Consider the following 24,816-nt stretch of genomic DNA (forward strand, 5'->3'; position numbering starts at 1 on the left):
CCGGCGCGGAGAACAATTAACGAGATAATGAGAAACTGACAAAACGAGTTGCTTACTTTTAACAGCTTTTTCACAGAAAACTAGTTTTCGCACGTAAGCTCCCTTTTCGTAGACCAGGTCACATATATTGTACAAAAATGGAGAATGCTACTTTACATGAAAGCTACACTTTTTCAAGTAAATTTGCAAGAAGCAACAAGGTGCCACTCTAACGGAGCGGTGCGAGAAAGACAACTTGCGGGTAAATTAACCTTTAATTACTGAATTTATTAATTACTTTTTTTTAATAAGCAGTTTCTTTCGTTTAAAAGTTTTACGAAATCGCCTTTTATTCATAACAAGCGTGCCCATGCGCAGACAGATATACATAGTAAACTCATCCCTCTTTGTAGCCACAGATAGAAGCAGACTGTTCTAATAGTTCGCCGAAATAATAAACTGAATTATTCTTATAAACCCCTTATTTATATTATAAATATATGTACTACAAAGCGTGAATGAGATTTATAGTACATCAGAACTTATACTTTATTAGGTACATAAGAACATATTACAAACTGACTGATACAAATATGAGTTTCATGAGTTGAGGGAAACATGGTGTTACTTACAATATATCCTTGTATACAATATTTGAGGTGAAAATATATTCAAAATTAACTTTTTGATTAAATGTTTCTTTAACAGAAACAATAATGTCTGAGAATCGTCTTACTCTAGAAAAGGCTACATATAACTGTCCATGGGAAAACACAGGGTTAGGTAGGTATAATCCAGCTTTGTCACGAGTCTGGCCCTGGGCTTTATTAATTGTTATAGCAAAAACTACTTTTATAGGGAACTGTTTTCTTGTCATTTTAAAGGGTACAGTTGGATCAGATGGAGTCAAGTTAATACGGGGTATGATTGCTGTATGTAATGGTAGCAGAAAAGTACGCAAAGTCGGCAATTAGTAGTAAATTTCTTTTTGCGAATTCTAATGTATTTGCAGGAAAGTTGGAATTTCAAACGAAATATTAAGAATTATACGTGAACTGTGTAATTTATTTCATCGATTAAATGTGCTTTATTTGAATATAAAAATAAACATATTGAACAAAAACGTATACTTCTAAATATTTCACACGTACATACATAAGCTACAATTCTTTTAATTTGCAAAGAAGCAACACGGTGCCACGGCTAAGGCAGCGGTGCACCAGAGACAACTGTCAGTTTATCCTTTAACCTTTAATTATTGAATTATGTGTGCGCCACCACTGTCGTATACGGTGTATGCGATGCTGCAGTTACAATAGTGCTTCAGTACAAAACACCTTTAGTGTACCTTAACAATGGTAAATTAAAAACAAAAATAAAATTACAAATTTCTTTACTTTTTAATATTTTTATTGAGCTTTGTACCACGATTGTTTATTAGGAAAGATTGAAAAAGCAACAAAGTCTAAGCGGTAGAAGTTATAGCAGCTATTTCGGAGATCACTACATCTCCTCATCAGACTTCTTTTTTCTAGACTTCAGCAGGAATCGAACCTGCGAATTCGATGTTCAAAGTCAGAAGCGTTAACCACTGAGCTATGTACATCCCGTAAACTCTTGTTGCTAATTCATTTTCCTTATTCAACCAACTACTATCAAGTGCAGCTGATTTTCCGCTATTTAAACTTGACAGTGTGGTTGTTGTTGTCAATTCTATACATCCATTTGCTTATTTGCTTTATTGAATAGTTTCAGGTAGGCTCTTCCTAAACAATGTATTTGCTGCCTTTTCAATTTTTCCTAATAAACAATCGTGGTACAAAGCTCAAAAAAAATATTAAAAATAAAATGTTAACAAGCCACAATAACATTGACAAATACATAGTTTAGGANAACTTGACAGTGTGGTTGTTGTTGTCAATTCTATACATCCATTTGCTTATTTGCTTTATTGAATAGTTTCAGGTAGGCTCTTCCTAAACAATGTATTTGCTGCCTTTTCAATTTTTCCTAATAAACAATCGTGGTACAAAGCTCAAAAAAAAATATTAAAAATAAAATGTTGATAAGCCACAATAATATTGACAAATACAAATTTCTTTACTTCAGAAGTGTTATGACCATTAATATTATCTAATAACCACTCAGGGGACCTCTGACTTTTCAAATTACACCTCATTAGTGGAATTGCTTACATAGAAGAGTAGAAAAAGGGAGACTAACAAAAAAAACACCTTAGAGAAATAATATATAAGATTATTCGGCTTTTCTGAAAATTCCCTCAGACTCCACCGAACTTGTTAGAACGCATAAATATTTCAGGATGCGTTCTTTCACAGGTCTGTTTATCGAAATCTATAGTCTTTTCACAAAAACTATTTATTACGTTCTAAAATAAAAGCGGATGTGAATCTCAAGCGAGGTTATTATTTTATATTGACAAAGCAATATAATTGAATCTATTATAGACGGGGTTTCCTACATTAAGCCCGCATATTATAGATATCGAAAAAGTTGAGCTTTGTTTTACGCATATCTGCTGCACCATGTCCTCTACTATTTTGGTCCACTAATTTCTGGTACATATCAAAATCTAATGAGAATTAAATGAGCGCCGATTTTCGAATTTTGTTCTGACTATTTTGGACTTTCTTTAAACTATCGATAGTCAATATGAAAGTCTTAAACCACCGGTGGTCAAGAGTATAGTCTGAAAACATAGTGTCGATAGCGTTATCGATAGTTTCCGACCTCTATAGTAAATGATGATTACCATTGGTTACAGTGCCTACGCACCAGTCATTGTTCGAATAAATACTTTTTTATATACATAAATACATAGATATGTACATGCAAACATCATGGTCTTCCCTCTCGCTGAGTTTAGGTACATTCCAAAACGTTTAAAAGGTGTATATACTGGCGTATTGGTACTGTCGCACAGTGGCCGGAGAAGCCATGTTTTACGCAAAAAATGTGAAAGGTTGTTACGAATATAATAAAACTGCGTGACCGTAGTATTGTAGTAATGCTAAATGCGAATATGACAGTTGACAGCTGTCAAATCAGCTACCAATTAAAAAATTAAGAAAATCTTTTAGAAAATACCACTGATTACATTTTTGGACATGCTGATCATGAATTTTATGTCAAATTAAAGCCTTGACAGTTTTCCTAGAAATAAGACAATCTTTTTAAAAATGCCACTGGTTAGGTTTTAAGATAAGCTGATAACGAATTTGATACCAAATTAAAACTTTGCGAGTTAAGAGTAGGGTTGCCAGACGTACTGCTTTTGGGAGTAAACGTACTCCTTTTTATTGCAATGTACTCCCTTGTACTCCCAAAAAAATATCTGGTAATGTACTCCTTTACTAGCTTTGTACTTCTTTTGTACTCCTTTTTTCCAGCTATTAATATTTTAACATATACAGCGTGTAAAATAATATCTGTTGCACAGTTTTTTTTTTTGAAAAATAAATTATCCACAGATTTTACTTCACTTTTATTAATTTGTTTTTAAATTTGAACCTTCATTTGGGTTTATCGGCGGTAAACACTTTGAGAGAAAGTCGCAAGTAAAAAATGTAGTTAATGTATAGTCTTTAAATTTAACCTTCATTTGGGTTTACCAGGGGGTTTGGGAGAAAAGCGTAAGTCTTCGTCGGTTACTTTATTACATATCTTCTGTAACCATAGACTAATTTCCCCCATTTGGGTCCTTTATACTCCGTCTTTTGTCCAATATAAGGCCGCATACTCAGCAATCGAAAAGATTCGAAACTGGTGACTAGGAGGGCATTAATTCGACCAACCCTATACAGGTTTTTTTTTTATATTTTTTTTATACAAAATCTAAGAAAAAAGACACCTGAAAAAGAGGTTCGTGCCGCATGTACTTATCTCCCAAAGCTGGCAAATGCAAATCAGGATTAAAATTTTAAAACCAATTAATAAAATTAAAGTAAAATATTTAAAACAATTAAAAAAACACAAAATCTATAAAAAACCCTTTTATTTTTCAAAAAACCTGTGCGACAGTTATTATTTTACGCGCTGGACGTTGCCATTCATATTGTGGCAAACACTCCCCCTTCGATCACCGTCTCTTTAACAACCATCCCTATTGGAAAGCCAACCCATATAGTTATTTATTTTTCACATTTATTGTTTCTTTGAAAAATATTTCTAAGATATCGTTGTTTGTTTGTACCTAATTAATGGTAATTTGTAACAATAAATTGCACAAAAAATTAAAAAAAAAATTGTACTCCGTTTTTGTGTCATGTACTGCTTTTTTTCTATCGAAAATATAAATGTACTCCTTTCCCCGTTTCAAAATCTGGCAACCCTAGTTGAGAGCTGTCAAATAAAATGTTAATTTTTCTGAAAATAAGAAAATATTTTTTAAGATGCTACTGATAAGGGTTTTAGATACGCTTTTCACGAATTTACGTCAAATTAAGAGTTACACCTTTTTGGAGAAAATATTTCTTAAAAAATAAGCCGCGTTATTAAGGTGTTGATGGTTTAGCAACCAAGGTTTATATTTCATATAAAATCATCATTTTACATGGCATGTATAAAAACCACTAAATTAATACATATATTAATTAATACATTTTTATTATTAATACATATGTATATTTACGGCTACATTATTTTAAATAACATAGCTCAAACCCAAGTCTTCTCGCCTTCAATCAAAAACGCAATGCCAATATACTTAGGTGCATACATAATTTTTTTTATTCTTCATTATTGAATACAAGTTCTTTGTTGGAAGTGAAAATTCTTCGGTTTAACCCTGCATGACTTTGAAACCAATTAAAAGCTAGCTGTTATGAGTGTTTGCTGTTTTAGTAGTTGACTACGAATTTTCCGACAGGGCACAGATATAACGTTTTGTACTTTTCTCTCGACTTTGTCTAACATATTTACATAGTGCTCAATTTTTATTCTGCTTTTATGTTAGTTGCCTTGTTGTAAAGCTTTCATATAGCTTTCTTTGAATAAGTTTTCTTTAGTAAACCCATACTGCTTTTTCGGTTCTACGAACTACTTTCATCTTTACAGACACGAAGATTTCTTTTAGCTCGTCGCGTTCTACTTGTCCTTTTTTTACTATAACTCAGCAGTTCGTTGAAAGATGCGTCGGGTAGCTTACTTCAATGTATGTATCCGTATTGACATTTTGTACAGGGCGGTCCATATGTGCTTGTTTTTAATCACATGTTTTTTGACAGTGACAGCTCTTTCCTACTGCAAATTTTGACAAAGTCAGTTTAATAACTCCGCGTTTAATATTTACGCTTGAACAACGTTGGGAAATATATTATTTCCAAAGTCAATGTTATGTACCCCAAACAGTTTGTGCAAGATGTTCGTGAGATGTTTCGATGCATCGGAGAAAAGAACATCGAAGCTAAAATATATCGCTAGAGAAACGTCGATATATCGATGGTTTCTGATCTTTAACAATTTGTTAGGTTCTAGTTAAATTTAAAGCAATATGAATAATTTAATAATTACGAATGTATTTTCCCGTATTCTTTTAACCTTTCTATACGCTTTCTATGCATAATTAGAATCACAATGCATACCATCGTAAGGTCGTTCGGGCCTAAAAATCCTAGCCTGATCTTACCTGTTTTACCGGTTACGTGATTAGCATTCAGAATGAGTCCAATAATTTTATTGAGCTTGGGGCCATTTTTTATGAAAAATATTGTGCGAAAGCAACAATAATTTACAAAGGTAGAAGTTCTAGCTGCTATTTCGGAGATCACCACATCTACTCATCAGACTTCTTCAAACGTGGTCACTGAGGAGATGTGGTGCTCTCCGAAATAGCAGCTATGACTTCTTACTTTGTAAATTATTGTTGATTTTCAATAACATTTTTCATAAGAAACGGCCATAAGCTGAATAAAATTTTTGAACATATTTGTTATAAGGCCGTAAATAACAAAAAACATTCTGAATGAATAATAAATTTAAGGTCAGTCGATGTTTAAAACATCGGTAAAACTGCCATCGATGTATCGTCAATTCCGCGGTGTTAGTAAATTGTAAACTCCGATGGCAAAAATCGAATATTGAACCGATCTTATCGATGTTTCAAAAACATCGATGCATCGTTTGCATCCCTAGCCATCGTACCGTGCGAATCAGTGCGAATGCGGCTTCCGTAGCGAATAATCTGGATCTCAGTCATGGATAGTCGACTTGCCATCGATCTCATTTCACGAACCAGCCTCATGCGAATTTTATAGTAAGACTTCGCTTACAAAGTGCAATTTACTCAGCAATGGAAGCCACACGACCATCCGTTTCGTTATCGCTTCTCAGTTTGGGCATTAGAGCAGCTCGAAATGGACAACGATTTTGCTCGAAAAATCATCTCTTCTGACGAAGTGGTTTTTCCTCTCGTCGGCTATGTTAACAAGCAAAACGGTCGCATCTGGGGCTCGGAAAACCCGCACGTGATCGACGAGAAGCCAATGCATCGTCAGGGTGTGAGAGTTTGGTGCGGCGGCATATTTTTATTTGATACGCAAACAATTTTTGCTTGGACGATTTTTGTTAATTTCTTCACGATTTCGTTAATTTCTTCACGATCCAATTATCGGATCTAAACAAAATTAGTATGGGACTACCCTTGAGGTGCCACCTTTCCGATGAAAAAGAATTATCGAAACCGGTTAACTTTGCTCAAAGTTATGAACTAACATACATAAAAAAAAATATTCCGACGAACTGATAACCTTCTCCTTTTTTTGAAGTCGGTTAAAAAATGGGAAGGTTTGGGCTTCCGAATAAGCGAATAATATATTTAAAAAAAATTATTTTATGGACCACCCTTTATACATAAGCTCATGGTTTTCTGTTTTTACGCAGCAGCTATGGGTCCTCTTTATTTTCTTTGCAGTTGCAACTGCTTATTTTTGTTTTCGGGGTATGTACTAAGTATTTATTTTCATGAGGGTATTATGACTACACTTTCCTGCAAATTATTTACAGTAAAAGTAGAGAATTTTATTAAAGGCTTGTAATGAGTTACTAGTTTATTAATATCTTTTGGGAATAATATTTTTTTTTAATTTATAAGGCGGGGTAAAGGCAGTTATATTAGGTTGCTTAAATTATTTTGTTTAGTTTATATTCATTTGAAGTTAATTGGATACTTAAGAATATCAAAAGAGTGTATTTTCGGAGATTCCGTTAACTTTTGCTTCCGTTTTATTTTGAAACATTGTTCAATATGGAACTTAGAACACTGCGCTGCTTAACCATACATATATATGCTTTGATGTATGGAAGTGTGCACGGATGGGAGACCAATGCAATGGCATCACTGTGGATGTAAAAAGAATATATTTGATAAAAGAAATCTCTATAATTATATTAAATTATTTTCTGAGATAATTACAAGTCCAGTTCTTCCGCCGTTGCAATCATATGTTCCAAATTTGTTGAACAGTGTTATACTTCTCGCTATTATCTGCATCTTCATTGTATTAAAAATTATCGTTTTACTTTGTTTCATTTACTTATCGGTTCCTCTTTTGCTTCTTGAAAAACTGCTTTTCATTTCATTCACAAAATTGTTAAACGGGTGCTGAGCCAACACATGATTTATGCAAAATTGCTCTGTTGCCACTCTTTTATGTTTCCTCCTTGCATTATGAATTAAAAATATATGAACTTACATAAGCTGTAAGCTGTTATTTACATTGCAATCACCGCCGCTCTTCGTGGGCATCAAGGAGGTCTTAAATTGTATTTAAATGAATAACTCTAAAGCAAAAGTTATTTGTATTTATATATACGTACACTTAATGTATGTACGTCTTAGAAACCATTAGACAGGAGATAGTAAAGACGTGTACTTTTCCTTGCCTAAGGATATTCCCAAAACAAACCCCCTAGTATTGGATAATCTTTCAATCGTTATCGTCCAGCCCAGCTAAACGGAGTCAGACCAAAGGCAGACCAAAGAAAAAGTGTTGTTAAGTTGGGATGAGTGCGGATGTCCTGTTTGTCCCCGAGACCAGGCTACCAAATGTTACTTCCAGAATTTTCGGATTACTCCTGTGAATTACAAGCAATCGTTAGCACTTTGTATGGAGAGGGTTAGGCGGAGATATGACCGGTTCCTTTTGAGAACAGGTTATCCATTCAATTTTCGAAAGCTGATGATATAAAGATGGAATAGAAGCAGAAAAAAGAGACAATCCCACGGTACAATTCGCTAAATTTTTTTGGGTATTCCTGTTTGATCAGGCGCTCAGATAATTCGCTGGCCCCCGTTTGGTCACTATGTGAGGGAGGAAATCTTTTTTTTTTTAGATTGGCGCTTACACATATGTTAGTGTTTGGGCCGAGCTTCTCCTCCGATTTGTGGCGTGCTCCTTGATGTTGTCACACAAGGCGGAGGGACCTACAGTTTCACGCCGACTCCGAACGGCGATTGTATTTTTATGAGAAGCTGTGAGAGAGGAAATCTTAATGCTTTATAATAGCGTGGAATGGCAAACGCTGTCGAACGCCTTTTATAGCTCCAATGCAACAACAACTGTTCTCTTCCAAGGCCGGTTATGGTTAATTCAACGTATTGTGTGGGTGTTTATGGCGTTAAAGACTTAAGTGCTTTGACTTCCGTCTTGCCATTGGAATTTATGAACATATGTTTATATTCATGACTGGTACCTACAGTGGATCACGAATAAGAACCTAAATATAATTTCTTCCTAATTTTTGTATTTATAACTCGAGTTGAAATTGTCAGATGTCGTTAAAAAGATATATTAAGTACTAAATATCCTCCAGAGATCCTGTCGTCCTAGAGTACCGTAACAAGGATTAATGAACAAAAAGCTACATCGACTATTTACTGCATGCTAATGTTCGTATTAGCCATTTTTGGCACTCATACACCCGGGCATGCGGTAAGTAATCAAGCAGGTTTGGGATCAGAGGGGACTTTTTAGATTCAGTTTGTGTGCATAATTACAGAACTCAAAATCAAAGCGCATACACATTATTACCTGCTTCATACATGCCATGGCGGTCCAGCTGTAAATAAATTCACTCAGCCTTGATTCCAAAGATTTCGGTCTATTCAATCTTCTTTTGAAGTAATATGAATGCTGAAGTATTCACTCGCTCTCAGCATCTGTATGCTATGGTAGGTTAAGACCGATATGAACTCTTAGCTTTATAAAACTCCGAAGTTCCCGTACTGAGAATTAAATTCATATCCAACGCTTGGTATTCTAACTGCATTGCGTTTAATGCAAGAGTTGGGGTGGCACGAATTGCTTTGCTGCTTCCAGTTAGGGCAGCTATATGTACCTTCTCCAACTGCTTAACAGTGGTGGGATCATCTACACCTAGAAGATCATTTGTATACTTATAATATTGAAGTCCGCAACCCTGGCAAGTCAATCCCCACAAGACGCAACTACCCGGAGCTCCAATACATTGCAAGAATTTTCTTGCAACAAACACTTCACTTAGGCACACACGTGACGCTCAAGTGTGTAAGAAAGAAAGATAAAAAAGAACACATCGGGAATAGGTTGACCCCAGGGCCTGAGGAGTGGAAGCGCGCACTACTTACCATTACACCACAGCGGCCGCTAGATATTAGCTCAATTCAAAATAAAATGAGCACATGGTCCCTTCCATCGGAAGTATAACGAAAGAGTCTGGCCTGTTCAATGCCCCCTACGAGTATTTGCTCGGCAGTAATTATTGTGGTCTTGACCTGGTAAATGTAAATATCGCAGGAGACTAACTAAGTCAACCAAGTTATGTACTGCAAGAATAAACATTTAGCCTTCGCTCTTCCAGCTCTTCCCCTGCCATCAGTCCCATAGTGGCTTGATACCCAGTTAAAGAGTGTCAAAAAAGAACTTGGAAATTATCATTGTGTTGTATGGGACTCTTACGATCGCTTGGTTGGAATTATAAAAGTAAAAGCGCCTTTCAAACCCTTTTACAGGTCAGTCCGAAATTACTAGCACCACGACGTTAAAACGAAAAATAACACTGCAGATGGCACAATGCCGAAACCGGTTTGTCTGCAAACCAAACTCGACAAGGGATGACGGAAATTCGTTCCAAAATAAATACCATCTATCAATTGCATAAGAAAGTCTAAGACCGGGGCATCATTTTCATCATAACCATTTTCCCTGACATCTTAGTCTGGTTTTTCGTCCTGGAACTTCCTTTCAGAACAGATCTTTTTCGCACAGTCAGAAAACCTGTCCCTTGCTTGTTAGACTTTAAGCAGGATATACACGTATTTTAAAAAAGTTTATATATATACAGTGTTGGAAAAAATAATAGAAACAACTTATTGAAAAATATTAAATCAATTATATCAACACTAGTTATATATATTTTTTGGAATGGCGCACCCTGTACAAATATCAGTTAAAGGTTGTTCTTTTGCAAAACAATATATTCCGCTAGTTTGTCTCCTTTTCACTTTATGTGCTAGAGAGTAAAGAATTGAAGTGTTGCGCTTGGAAAAAATAATAGAAACAAAACGTGTTTGTTAATATCGGTGCTTTACAAAAGGTAAATGAATTATTTTTGGCACTTCTAATTGCGTTTTTAAAGAATGCTAACTAAAGTAGAGTTATACTATAGGTTATTGAAACATAAAAAATAATAAAATGGGCCGAGCTAAACACTGCATGGAAGAGGAGAAGAATTTAATAATAAGTTTAAGAAAACAAGCAAATTCGATGAGTAAGATAGTAGATATGGTCGGCTGTTCCAAAACGAAGGTGTTCCCTGTCCTTCATAGCGTAAAAAACCAGAAACACGACGTACAAAGCGAAAAATGACTATTAGCGATCAAAGGCGTTTAATTCGGCATTACAAAGTTAACCCTTTTCTGTNTGGAAGAGGAGAAGAATTTAATAATAAGTTTAAGAAAACAAGCAAATTCGATGAGTAAGATAGTAGATATGGTCGGCTGTTCCAAAACGAAGGTGTTCCCTGTCCTTCATAGCGTAAAAAACCAGAAACACGACGTACAAAGCGAAAAATGACTATTAGCGATCAAAGGCGTTTAATTCGGCATTACAAAGTTAACCCTTTTCTGTCCTCAAGAAAGCTGCAAACAGAATTGAATGTCGATGTAACAAGCCGAGCCATGACGTACAGATTGGCAGAAGCCAAACTTTCAGCCAGAATCTCTAGAAACGTACCGTTGCTGAGCCTTAAAAACAAAAACAACAGACTTGGTTTTGCCAGAAAACATCTTTTTCGTCAAAATGGTGAAAAATGTGCTGCAGTCTGATGAGACAAGGAGTAATATGTTTGGATCAGATGGAAAATAGTACGTAACATGTCCTACGAACACAGCCTTTGATCCACAACACACGAAAAAAACGGTTAAGCACAGCGGGAGTGCCATTATGGCTGCTTCCCGAAGGAAGAAGTTGGTCCAATACTTTGGATTAAGAACAAAATGTGCGCGCTCGACTATGTAAACATATTACAGATGATAAGGCTTTCCTATGCTAAAGAGGAAATGCCATTGCGGTGGGATTTACTGCAGGATAATGATCCTAAACATGCATCAAAACTGGTAAAGTAATGGTTAAAGAAGGAAACAGTGCAGGCTATGGAGTGGCCGCCACAATAGCCAGACCTCAACCCTATTGCGCACCTTTGGGTGGACTTAAAGAAGAGAATCGGGCCTTTCAAAGCCAGCAATAAAGACGAATTGTGGCGCCACATTCTAAAATCGTGGTATTCCATTCCGAAAAGTGTTTGTGCAAACTTCGTCAATTCGATGCACCGAACATGCGAAGAGGTAATCCGGCAATGCGGCGATTCAACAAGCCATTAAAACATTAATATGTTTGTAAGAATTTTTGGTTCAAAGCTTAGTTTATTTAGAAATAATACTTTGTTTGTATTATATCTTCCAGGCCAAAATTAAAAAAAGGGGCCACAATTTATTTATGGCTTATTGCCCTTGCAAAAGAAGTCTAGATTTTAATTAACGTAAACGAAATGTACGAAATCGGAATGTGTTTAAAATTAAAGAGTTCTTCAAACAATAAAAAATATATGAAAGCTGTATGTTTCTATAACTTTTTCCAACACTGTATATGAACATAAATTCTCATATGTTCATATCTACAAGGCTGCGAAAAGTAAAATTTTGCTCAAATAAATTACCTATACGAAGAAATTTGAAAATAAGTTTCGATAAAACGTTATTTTTTATACCCGAGCGCACTGATGTTATGTTCAGATAACGGTTGTTTGTAAGAGGCAAAACGAATCGAGATAGATAAAGAAGCATATATATACAAATTATCAGAATGAAAGGAGAAATCGATTAAGCGGCGACTTTCTGTCCGTCCGTCCGTCCGCCTGTACACACGATAACTCGAGTAAAAATTGAGATATCTTAACTATACTCTTAGTACGTGCACTTCTTTCGGGCGTAGGATGGATGGTATTGAAAATGGGCAAAATCGGACAATAACCACCCCTACCTCCCATATAACGCTAATTTTCAGAAATACGAAAACTGCGCTATTTTAGTAACTACTGAAGACAATTCTCTCCATATTGACATTTACAATAACTTTTAGACGAAAAATAAGAATATTATAAATTTTTGGAAAATGGGCGTAGCCGCGCCCACTTATTGTTACATGTGTATATCTTGGTAACCGCTGCACCACTTTCTTCCAAACTTGGCACAGTTGTTGGCCTTGCTAGAGCGTATCTAGGGTTGCCAGATTTTGTATGCGCGAAATCAGTACGTTATACTTTTTCATGCTAAAAAAATCAGTACTTTTAAGTTCATTTTTATTCAAAGCAAAATTATGAATGGAAGTAACAGATAATACTTTAAAACACCAGAGTTCTTGTTTTTAACACTATTTTTTTATATAAATAAAATATAGTTTATAAAAAATAAAAGTGTTATTCACTTGAGTGTACACATCATTGTACACAGAAGCCAATAAGTTATTTTATAATTATGACATATTCGAATAGTCATAATGAGATCATTTCCATCTTCAGTGTTTAAGTTGTCAAATAATTCTATACATTTCATTTTAAACTTACTTTTAATTTGCAGTTCACTTTAAAAAATTTTAAATTGAACTACGCAAAAACTTTTAAAGACTAATAATTCGCTAAAAAGAGTATCTAAATCTATGTCTTGTATGCAAAATGTGTTTACAATGTCAGTAAATTGTGAAAAAAGAATTATAGGCAAAAGCCATTCGAATATTCAAATTTTTTATTATTTAACTGAAAGTTATTTTCGAGGTAACTAGCAACACTCGACAAAAAAACGTCAGTCTTGTTTTTAAATAATATAATCTCCATCATATTATAGCAACTGCTACGTAGCGACCCGGCGATATGCCCATAAAACGATTGATCTTTTCGTTGTATTAATTTCTTGGGCATATCAAACATTATCTGAAAAATGTCAACTATAATTAAATTATTTTCTTCTTACTTTTAACAGTACAGTTTAAGGAAGTTCCAACATTATGTAAAAACGTTAAGAAAATCCTAAAGTATTTTATTTGAATTGAAAATTCAGTACAAATCAGTACAAATTTTGAAAAATCAGGACATTAGCGTACTGATTGAAGAAATGAATAAAATCAGTACAAGAGATGTACTGTACTGATAAAATCAGTACGTCTGGCAACCGACAATAACCACGCCCATATAACGGATATTGGAGAAATACGAAATCTTCGATAAATCAGTAAATATTAAAGCAAATTTATTCAAAATTGATGGTTGCAACAATTCTTTACCAAGAAATACGTTTGTGATAAAATTTCGGAAAATGGGCGTGGCTCCGCCCACTTATGATCACATATATGTATCTCGGTAACCGTTATACCAATTTGTACCAAACTGGTATGGTTATTTTGCTTGCCACATAAAAGCAAAATGTTGAGAATTGTTGAAATCGGACTAAAATTGAGGCCGCTTTTGATATAACGGTAAATTTCAGAAATGCTTGAAACTTCAATGCTTCGAAATTTAAAGTCGCTAATTTACTCAAAACTGATACACCCTGGCTTACCATGTAGCGTTAGCTTTCGGAAAGGTGAAAACCATATATTTAATACTTGCGCCGGGTATGTAATAATAACAAACGAAATAAATGCTGCTATTGGAAGCGCAGAAAAAAAGGTTATCACAATAGTGGCTATGTTCTATTTGACATAGTCAAAAATCCTGCCAACTGATAGATGGGTTATATATATTGTGAAATAAAGTGTTTAAAGAAAAGTTTATCAAAGCTGATAAATCTGAATTTTGACCTTTTTATTGTACAAGTTCTCCGGTGTGCAACGTGAAATTCTTGGTAACTTCGACGAATCGATTCCCAAATTGATTCACAAACTTTTCTGCATTCTGGCCACACTTCAATCTAGTAACGCTACTTCAGAAATAATGTTTTTAACCCTGCCAGGCTGTTCTCGGGGGTTTTTGTAATCACTGATTACAAATATGATAATAAATTTTTAAAATTCAAAATGGCGGAAACAATTTTGAAAATTCATTCAAATTCTCTCCAAAATTGATTCAGATACAAACCAACCGGATATAATCTTGAAAATTCGGTAAAAATTTTTACTTTCAAACAATGAGTGGAGATTTTTGAAATTCAGTACATATTAAAAAATAGCTAGACTCACTTGAAATAGTAGATTTTTGGGGTCATTGATTTCGAATATGATAATAAATTCAAAACGGCGGCTACCATATGACAAATTCAATAAATATTTTTTTTTAATTTCTGCCATATTGGATCGCCATTTTGAATTTTAAAAATTCGTTGTCATGTTCATAATCTTCTTATCGTTCTTTATTGACGCTGTAACCGCCTAAGCGATTTTGGCCGAGTCCAAATCAACACGCCAGTCATTTCTTTTCTGTGCTAACTGACGCCAATTGGAAAAGCCAATTGAAGCCAAGTCCTTCTCCACCTGGTCTTTCCTGGACATGGCCAAGCCAGCGGAGCCGCTGAATTTTAATTCGCTGCACATGTCTATATCGCTGTAAAGCTCATACAGCTCATCGTTCCATCGTCTGCGATATTCGCCATCACCAACGCGTAAAGGTCCGTAAATCTTTCGCAGAATCTTTCTCTCGAAAACTCCAAGAGCCGCCTCATCAGATGCTTTCATTGTCCATGCCTCCGCGCCATACACCAGCTCAGGAATAATGAGTGACTTATAGAATGTGATCTTTATACGACGAGAGATAACTTTACTTCTCAATTGCCTACTCAGCCCAAAGTAGCACTTGTTGGCAAAAGTGATTCTGCGTTGGATTTCAAGGCTGATATTATTATTGGTGTTAATACTGGTTCCCAAATAAACGAAGTCGTCTAGTTTTTCACACTTGTAACTGGTAACAGTGACGTGGGTGCCAAGACGCGTATGCTCTGACTGTTTGTGTGATGACAGGAGATACTTCGTTTTGTCCTCGTTCACCACCAGACCCATTCGCTTTTCTTCTCTATCCAATCCCGAGAAGGCAGAACAGACGTAGCCCTCGTTTTTACCGATAATATCGATGTCGTCGGCATAAGCTAGCAATTGTACGCTCTTGTAAAGTATTGTGCCTGAGCGGTTCAGTTCTGCGGCTCTTATTATTCTTCTCCAATATCAGATTAAAGAAATCACACGAAAGGGAGTCCCTTCTCTAAAACCTCGTTTGGTATCAAACGGCTCGGAGAGGTCCTTCCCTATTCTGACGGAGCTGGTGGTATTGCTCAACGTCATTTTACACAGCCGTATTAGTTTCGCGGGGATACCAAATTCAGACATCACGGCATAAAGACAACTTCTCTTCTTGCTGTCGAAAGCAGCTTTGAAATCGACACTGATGGTGTGTGTCGATCCTATTCTCGCGGGTCTTTTCCAAGATTTGGCGTATTGTGAATACCTGATCTATGGTGGATTTGCCAAACCTAAAGCAACACTGATAAGGTCCAAACGGTGGACTTCAGTCTTTCGCGCAATACGCTCGATAAGACCTTATAACCTATGCTTATAAGCGACATTAAAACCCGTGAGTAACAAGTTTTGGGCGAATTCAATAAATTTTTAAATACTTTTAGCGCATAATTCCGCAGGTTTCAAGAAACGCCAGTCATCATGTAAAATTTAACATTTTTAAGGAGTTTTCAAGAATATAACAAATCTTTTACATGAACCAATGTTGGGACAGAGAGGGAGAGAGAGAGAGATTTTGGGCTTCAGTTCACGAATAATGCTTTATATACTTTCGACCCAATATACATATATCCATGTATGAAAACGTTTATCAAATGTTTATATATACACGTCGCTAAGTGCAAATGTCAAGAATGAACTTTTGTTAAGCACCAGACAGCTTGTAGATAAGCACCTTTAAATATATAAACGTAAAACATAACTACTTGTAAGTGTATAGTCTCATGTCACATTCAAATATACACTTATATTCCCAGTTAAGAGATGTATGCATTACTTTGTGGGCACTCAGGTGGCGTATTGGATTTAATGATACTTGCTTTGATTCGCCTAGCATAGATATATGTATGTAAGTACCTAAAGACATTCATATGTATATAGTATACCTAGGTAAATACCGATGCACATGGATTTAGATACGTATCTGCTAGTAACTAGGAAACTTGCATACTCGCACATACATTATGACATGCTCACAGTCATTTCCTTCTGTTTTTGCACTTTAAAGCATTCTCAATCCCAGCAGCTATGTATAAAATATTTACGCTGCAAGACATGCTATGTCTGCACTCTTACCTGTACGCTCGTATTCGAGTGCATATCTGCATAAGTACATATGTATATGCATACATATGTACATACATAAATGTTTGTACTTATAAGTAATGAATATTTCAACACTTGAAATTTTCAAGAATCATCTCATAACATGACAGTGAACATGACTAGTGAACATCTGTACATGATATGTATTCTCTTCGCCTCACAAGTATCAAGTAGCAAATGGCAAGTGGCAACGGACTTGGCAAATAATAGCTCGCACGCGCATTTGCTTTGATTAATGTGGACAATTCTGTAAGTACGAGTACCACAGACCCATCCGAACACCATCACTTGTGTTGCATATAAATTCAGACAAGATATTTACTGCCACATAAAAATCGTACAATTGTAATATATGACCACAAGCGGTGAGAAGAGAAGTGCAAAAGGAACCGGCAACGATCGCCTTAAACTAAAGTAGGAGTGGTCACTACAGTGGTATGAAAATGAAGTGGAAATTTTTAAGGCTACGTCGAAAGTTGTTTCTTGTTCGATAAGAAATTTGTGAGATTCAAAATATTGTACTTTAATTAGTTTGTGTGTAGCCTGAGAAAGCTAAAAAGGAGAAAGAATTGGCTGCTTTCAAGTCAAGATATAGCAGGCAGGCAGTTATGAACAACGTGGTTAGTCCTTCCCCCTCCCAGCTTGATCATCATCACACGTATAAGGAAAGATCTGAAAAGCGAAGTGAACTTTGTGAGCTATGCAGACTATTTTCGACTAGACTGAAGATTAGATATCGAGCCGTACCGTGAGTCACGATGCAAAGCAGCACTCCACAACAGTTATGAAGAATTGTCAATTTTAGAGTGTAAGTTGAAAAATTGACACCAATTAGTCAAGATCTATTAAAAATTTTCTGCAAGTTGAGAAAATGTGTTTTGAAATTGGTCTCCTTTCCAAAGCTCCCCCAGTGGCATGCAATTCAAAAATATTGCTTGAATTTTAAATTTAATATTTCGCGAAACTTCACCCATTCACCTACTTCAATCACTTTGTGTGGAAATCGCCGCCACAGCAACACTTAAATTTAATATCAGCACGAATATTTGCACTTAACGGGGCGCTATGACACCTTAGCCAGTCATGACACACCACCGCCATACGGTTGGCACAGAGCCGAGAGCAAGCAGTGCACGCAATCTGCTGTTACCCTTAATCCCCAGCATTTACGAATATGGACGCAGACTTTCGCTGCTGCATTCAGAAATGGCAGTCAACCGGAATTCAGGTAGCCCGTTAATGGCCATTCAAACTTACCGCCATTGGTATACGCTGTTCATCAGCTTTACCACCTGCCACCGACTGTCACGCGCCATCGACTTACTAATGCTAATGGACGCCGTGTGCGCCACAACGATGGGCAAACTTTCGAAGTACAAAGGTAAGAAAAAAGGATGAAAAAACAAAAACTTTTCGAAGCATTAAAAAATGACGAGCGCCATAAAAGAAATGAAAGGAGTAAAAATAATATTTTTTTTTAAGTATGATTAAATACATATCTACACATGCATGTGTATGTACACACATTGGTATTAGTATTGTGTATGTGAGTGGGTATTCACGTTATCAGAAATATAAAAAAAAAAAATTAAAAATTGAATGGGAAAATTGTTTTAAACTCACCATGCGCTTCTTTATTCGATAACGAGCCGCCAACGAGACCGCCAATGCCACCGCTACCTCCAGCACCACCTCCGCCGCCCATGCCATGCATTGCTAGACTGTTGGACGAATGCAGACGCGCCGCCACAAATGTCGCGGGCAGTGTCACCATCACCAATGTAAATGCAATAAAAATTTTCCACATTGTTAACATTATCATTACACTTTGATGGCAGTTTTTTGCAGTGACCGCAACAGAGACAACAAGAAAAACAATACCAGCTATGTTGCACTGACGGCAGACAGCCTGTGATAGGGCGAGGGAGATAGGCAATTGTAGATTCTGCTGACACAAAGTAGCCTCCTTTCAATTCTGTCCAGAAATCACGTAGTTTTTAGTTGAACTGTAGGTTTGCTCAATATGTAATTGTTTTATTATTGCACTTATTAATGCTGCTGCAAATCTTAAAAAGCACTTCGTTGCCAAGTCAATATTAAGTTTTCTGGAAAGAAAGGCAAAAGTAAAATTTGATAATTAAAAATGCGCCAAAAGTTTATATATTTGAATGCACTGCGAAAATACTTAAACGAATTTGTACATTAGGCCGGGTCGGGCCAGTAAAAAAAACGAGTATCCCTCATACATTTTTTATTAACGAACCGATTTGAAGATGTGGTATATCTTTTAAAATACATACATATATGGGAGATATTAGTCTCGTTGAAGTGTGCTATCTCCCATTATTTTTTTTTTATTTAATACTTTTTTTTGAGTTATTTGCATCCAGCCAAAAAAAGACAAAGACTCAGAAAAGGAAAGAGATTACTTTTGCTGTCTTAAGTTCAAGATAATCAATGAGACATGTAAAAGTCAAATAAAGAAAAATGTGAAACGGATTTTTAGGCTTGAATATTTCAAGAAATTCAAAAATTCAAAACATCTACATACATCTACATACATACATACATATTTTTAACGTCTTTTTAAATGGCAGCGAGGCTATTTTCTGTCAATTCTCGTACTGGAGATATTGATTTTGTCACAAAAAAGATTCATAAATCAATTGCAATCAAAATTTTACTTGCACACGGTTTTTAATTTAATTTCAGTTATTTTTTTGATAACAATTAACCTACTTATAAATTAAATAAAAAAATACGGCACAGTCCTGGGATGTGGATGGATGTCATAACCACGTCCCTGGCCTATATAGTAGGCATTTATAATCGTTAATTTTTAATAAAAAATGCACAAACCAATTAAAAACTATTTAATTGTTAACTGCAGAAAATCACAATCAACAATTATTTAATTATTTGCTATTCTCCACAATTACAGTTAACCAATTGTTATTTGAAGTGGTAGCAGCTACCAATTAATTAAGTGTTCACTGTCCCTACAATTAAAATTTGCCTAACACTGCCATGGACACACACATATATACTATTTGCATATCGTTTGCAAGGATATCTACTGGAATCAGTGCGAAGGATGTTTAATTAAATATTACTAGAAATCCCAAAATAGTTCTCAGGACGCTTAGGCAATGCAAAGATATGAGTATTATCGCACAGTTTTTTTTTGCCCTTCAGCCCAAATTGGAGCGCAGTAGAGTAAAACTGAGCTGATCATCCGCCAAGCACGATCCTTCATCCTTCAATCGTTACCACCAAATATTCGATTGCGGGCTTGCTATTATAATTAGTTTTGTACGCAACATTGAGTCTAATTGTCTATTCAGCCTTTCTCCTGTTTATCAAAGCCGCATCTGTTTTCTGTTCAGCGACTTCTAAATATCCTGAGGATATCCATACCTTAACTGTCGCTCTCTTTGCCGGCTGTCCTTTCAATGTATGTATAAGCCGCGCTACTATTTTTACGACGATATCGTTTGCGTTTATTTCTCTCCGAGGAAGTGTATCGGTGCTCAGATACTCGTGACACATTAAGCTGCATAGGAGAGGTTCGAAACGGATCCCTCGGGTATCCCCGCAATCAGTTTTTATCAGGAGTCCATCATTGATCGCCACCAACAGCGTGGGCCGCGTCAAAAGGCATAGACACAATCCTGACATCTGACAGTGCGCAACCATCCACATCTTGGAGTTCGGCCTCAACACCGCCTAATCAAATGCAACATACCATCGGGGAGAGTAGTGAAGCGGAGAAGCATCGTATAGTGAGGTTGGTGGCATACACAGCTGACGCTAGTAGAAGTGCAGTCCCTCGTCGTTTAGGATAGCTAGGGGCAGTTGAAACAATGCCTATGCTGATCTCGGAAGACGAGGCAAGCGCATAACGCGCTGCATTGATGACATATTGCACTAGGGCTGGGCGTTGGTTGTGTATGCAGTGTCAGCAGAGCCGCTGACATGTCGGCCGCTGTGGAAGGAGCTGTCGTAGACGAAAATCTGCAGCTGCCTCGAGAAACTCGCCTAACTTGAAACACCACGTTTCCTGGACCTACCGTTAGTTGAGCTTTATTACAGCTGTTCATAGGCTATCCGATTTAGCCAGGGCATAGTAATGTTGCTACAACAACAACATTGAGGGCACTGGACGTAATTTTGGCAAGTCTTGGCCAGATTTAGCATTATACACCAGTTGTTGATTCTTCTGTTTGCCAGCTCGGCGAAGTCGGCTTTAGGGCAAAGTTTACAAAATTAAAGCGGTAAGCCAGAGTGAATAAAAGCACACCTTACAAAACCATGCGATTTCTAGTCATCGAGGTTTTTAATATTTTCAAATATTAAAAAATAAATTTGCATAATTTTTCCACAATATTGCCTTCGTACTAGGCATGCTGTCGTTTATTCTCAAAACTAAAAAGATATACATATTTATAACACGAACTGTACACACACACAGACACTCACCTTCTTATGTATGCAAATAATTTATGTGTGTATTTATGCCACATCGTTATTGTAACGGGTGATTTTTTTGAGGTTAGGATTTTCATGCATTAGTATTTGACAGATCACGTGGGATTTCAGACATGGTGTCAAAGAGAAAGATGCTCAGTATGCTTTGACATTTCATCATGAATAGACTTACTAACGAGCAACGCTTGCAAATCATTGAATTTTATTACCAAAATCAGTGTTCGGTTCGCTTTACGTCCGATTTATGGTCTACATAATCGACCAAGTGAGCAAACAATTAATGCGATTGTGACCAAGTTTCGCACTCAGTTTACTTTATTGGACATTAAACCAACCACACGAATGCGTACAGTGCGTACAGAAGAGAATATTGCGTCTGTTTCTGAGAGTGTTGCTGAAGACCGTGAAATGTCGATTCGTCGCCGTTCGCAGCAATTGGGTTTGCGAAACACATTTCGAACCGAACACTGATTTTGGTAATAAAATTCAATGATTTGCAAGCGTTGCTCGTTAGTAAGTCTATTCATGATGAAATGTCAAAGCATACTGAGCATCTTTCTCTTTGACACCATGTCTGAAATCCCACGTGATCTGTCAAATACTAATGCATGAAAATCCTAACCTCAAAAAAATCACCCGTTAGTAGGAGTATATCTATTTTGAGTGTTCATAAATACAGCATCGAGAGCGCCTCACCCAAAAAAACAGCTTTATCCTATTTTTACAAAGCACACATTGAACTATGGCATAAAAATAAACATAAAAGAGATGACCCAGAAAATAATATGAATTTTCAACCAAAAGCAAAAACAAAAACGAATCTTCGAAATTATGTGGCAGCAGTTCAAAGTTTGCTTTGTAAATATCCATAGATACATATGTACTACACATTAATGTAGGTAAACTCAATACACACGACTATATACGTACCTACACACATATGTATGTATAACATGGCAGGGAAAAATCAATTTACTTAATAAAAACCGCTAGAGATTCGAAGGGTGCTGCCAAAAGTGCGGGGTAAAAAAAAAAATATTCCAGAATTTTTTATGAAGTGCAACTCTTACTTTTTGCATTTTTTGCTCTTGTCAGACCTTAGATAATAATGATGCCATAATTGTGGCGGGAATAGCCACAACTGAACAACGTACGAAAACTACAAAGCTTACTACTCGTACATACATATACAAAGTATGAAAGTCTAACAAAGTCCTGCTGAGTTGTTAAACATTCCGAAAAAACGCGAGGAAGGAAAGAAGAGAAGAGAAAGTTTTAGACAAACCCGCCTTACACATAGATTAAATATGTATAAAGTAGGCGGAATTAGTTTAGGAAGTGAGAAGCAACAGCAAAGTTCTTAGTGATTAATGGTAAGTTGGTGAGATTAAAGCAAAATAAAAAGCCAAACAATCAGACATTCTTACGAACAAAAATAGCATATTTAACGAAGTTGTTAAGAAGGAGGACACCATATTTGCGAATAGTCTATTACTTTCTTAACAACTCAGCAAAACTTACGCGACATATTCTATGCACCTGATTTGCTGATTCCTTAGATGAAACTGGTGTTCCAATGATGACCTCGGTTCGGTTACCCTTGGTAAAACAGTCCTTGAATACTATGACGAAGTCAAATATCTCAGGATTATTCTGGATAAAAGACTAAGCTGAAATTGCAATCTAGACGAAACTCTTAGTAAATCCACCCGAGCCACGTGGGCCTGTGGAAGACTTTTCGGTCGAACATGGAGTCCTAACTCCAAATTAATAGAATGGCTATACCGAACTACAGTCCATCCGATTGTAACTTATGCCTTCATAGTCTGCTGACCAAAAACGCTACATAAACTGCCGTTGCATGTATGAACAAACTCCAAAGGATAGCGCTGCCGTCGCTGACAGAAGCAATAAAAAAGTGTTAATCCGCGGCCTTAGGCTACGCAATGAGCGGCTGAGTGATGAGCGGATTTTATTCCTCGGCGGCGTCGACCAACCATTCAGAAATGCCTCTCATTGTGTGGCCACTTCAATAGTATATCATATGTTTTAATTTTAAGCCGCTCATTGCGTTTCCTCCGCCTTATAATCGCTCCTAGGTTGAACCCCACTCCATATTTTTATCCAAGCAGCAGCAGCTTGGAGGAATTTTCCAGATATGTACACTGGTACACAAACGGATCAAAGGGGAGGGCAGAGCAGGAACGGATGTCTTTGGACCTGGCTCCAAACTTTCTATTGCAATGGGTACTTGGTCAACGGTTATTCAGACCCAGATACTACCAATATCAATCTGTGCCAGACTAAACCTTGATAGGGGTTTAAAATTCGTGTCTCTAATTATATTTTCAGATATCCGGGCGTCCATAAATGCCCTTTCCAACAGGACCTTCAAGGAATGCTTTGACACTAACCAACTCTTGGCACTGTAGCACTTGTAGCGCCAGCTGCTTGCCAGATACTTTTGTAGGTGAATGTATGTATGTGGGTATGGAGTGGACCAAACATAAGGCAATNCTGTACTACTATGCCGGGTACCAGAATACTGTGGGATTTCAACTACCGAGATCGCTTACGAAATGGCAAGGGAAGGCTTATCGCCTACACTTCTGGACCGGAACCCTTTTGGGGACTCATTTGGTCCTCCTCGAGGCTTATAATCGAAACGTAGGTAAACTCAGAACGCAGTAAATACTGGGGAGAAGTGGGGCCCTTAGAGGGGCCTGACTTTTGGGTTATCCTTTCAGTAGGATGGAATACATCTTATTAACAGGCCATAATCACCTGCGCTCTCACATGCCCCGGATTCATCTTTCCACAGAGACGGATTGCCGTCTTTGCCTTTAAGGTGAAGAGACATCGGAGCACATTATGTGTGATTGTGCAGCATTAGCCAGACTTAGACTGCATTACATCAGTTCTTTCTCAGTCAATGCGCTTAAGTTTAGGAATTCATTTACTAAGAAACCTTTATCTTTTATAGGGGAGGCTATTAACATCCTGGGCCGTCAGGGTTAGGATATATCATAGGGATACAAAAGATCTTCTAGCCCCTTGTTCTGATGCACCCAAAAAATTTACATTGCGTTCCTTAAATGGGTTCTTAAAGAAAAAGCATGTCATTCTATTCTAAGGCACAATTTCTCTCTCGAACATTTAGAGTACCTCATCTATTAGATCAGATTTAATTCAACTCGATTCGGTTTGATTAGATTATATTAGATTGGATTCTTCTTCTTCTTCTTTTTTGGCGCTGTAACCACCTAAACAATTTGGCCGAGTTCAGCAAAGCACGCCAGTCGTTTCTCCTCTTTGCCAAGTGACGCCTATTGGAAACGCCAAGTGAAGCCAAGTCCTTCTCCACCTGATCTTTCCATCGCAGTGGGGGCCTCCCTCTTCCTCTGCTACCACCAGCGGGTTCCGAGTTGAATACTTTCAGAGCTGGAGCGTCGGTGTCCATTCGAACGACATG

General features: G+C 36.7%; 1 protein-coding gene across 4 annotated transcripts in view; it reads right to left on the reverse strand.

Moving 5' to 3' along the window:
- The window catches only part of side-II (sidestep II transmembrane protein), a 252,789-nt gene that overhangs the window by 180,469 nt on the left and 47,504 nt on the right, over positions 1-24,816 (reverse strand). For all 4 annotated transcript variants that reach the window (XM_017637696.1, XM_017637711.1, XM_017637704.1 and 1 more), the window contains exon 2: positions 18,480-18,961. In XM_017637696.1, coding sequence (XP_017493185.1) covers positions 18,480-18,678 — 199 coding nt within the window. In that variant the 5' untranslated portion in view covers positions 18,679-18,961. The remainder of the gene's footprint in view (positions 1-18,479; positions 18,962-24,816) is intronic.

Source organism: Rhagoletis zephyria, unplaced genomic scaffold, assembly GCF_001687245.7.
Source record: "Rhagoletis zephyria isolate East Lansing unplaced genomic scaffold, Rhagoletis_zephyria_1.1 Rzeph_scaffold_00134, whole genome shotgun sequence".
NCBI classification, from domain to species: domain Eukaryota; kingdom Metazoa; phylum Arthropoda; class Insecta; order Diptera; family Tephritidae; genus Rhagoletis; species Rhagoletis zephyria.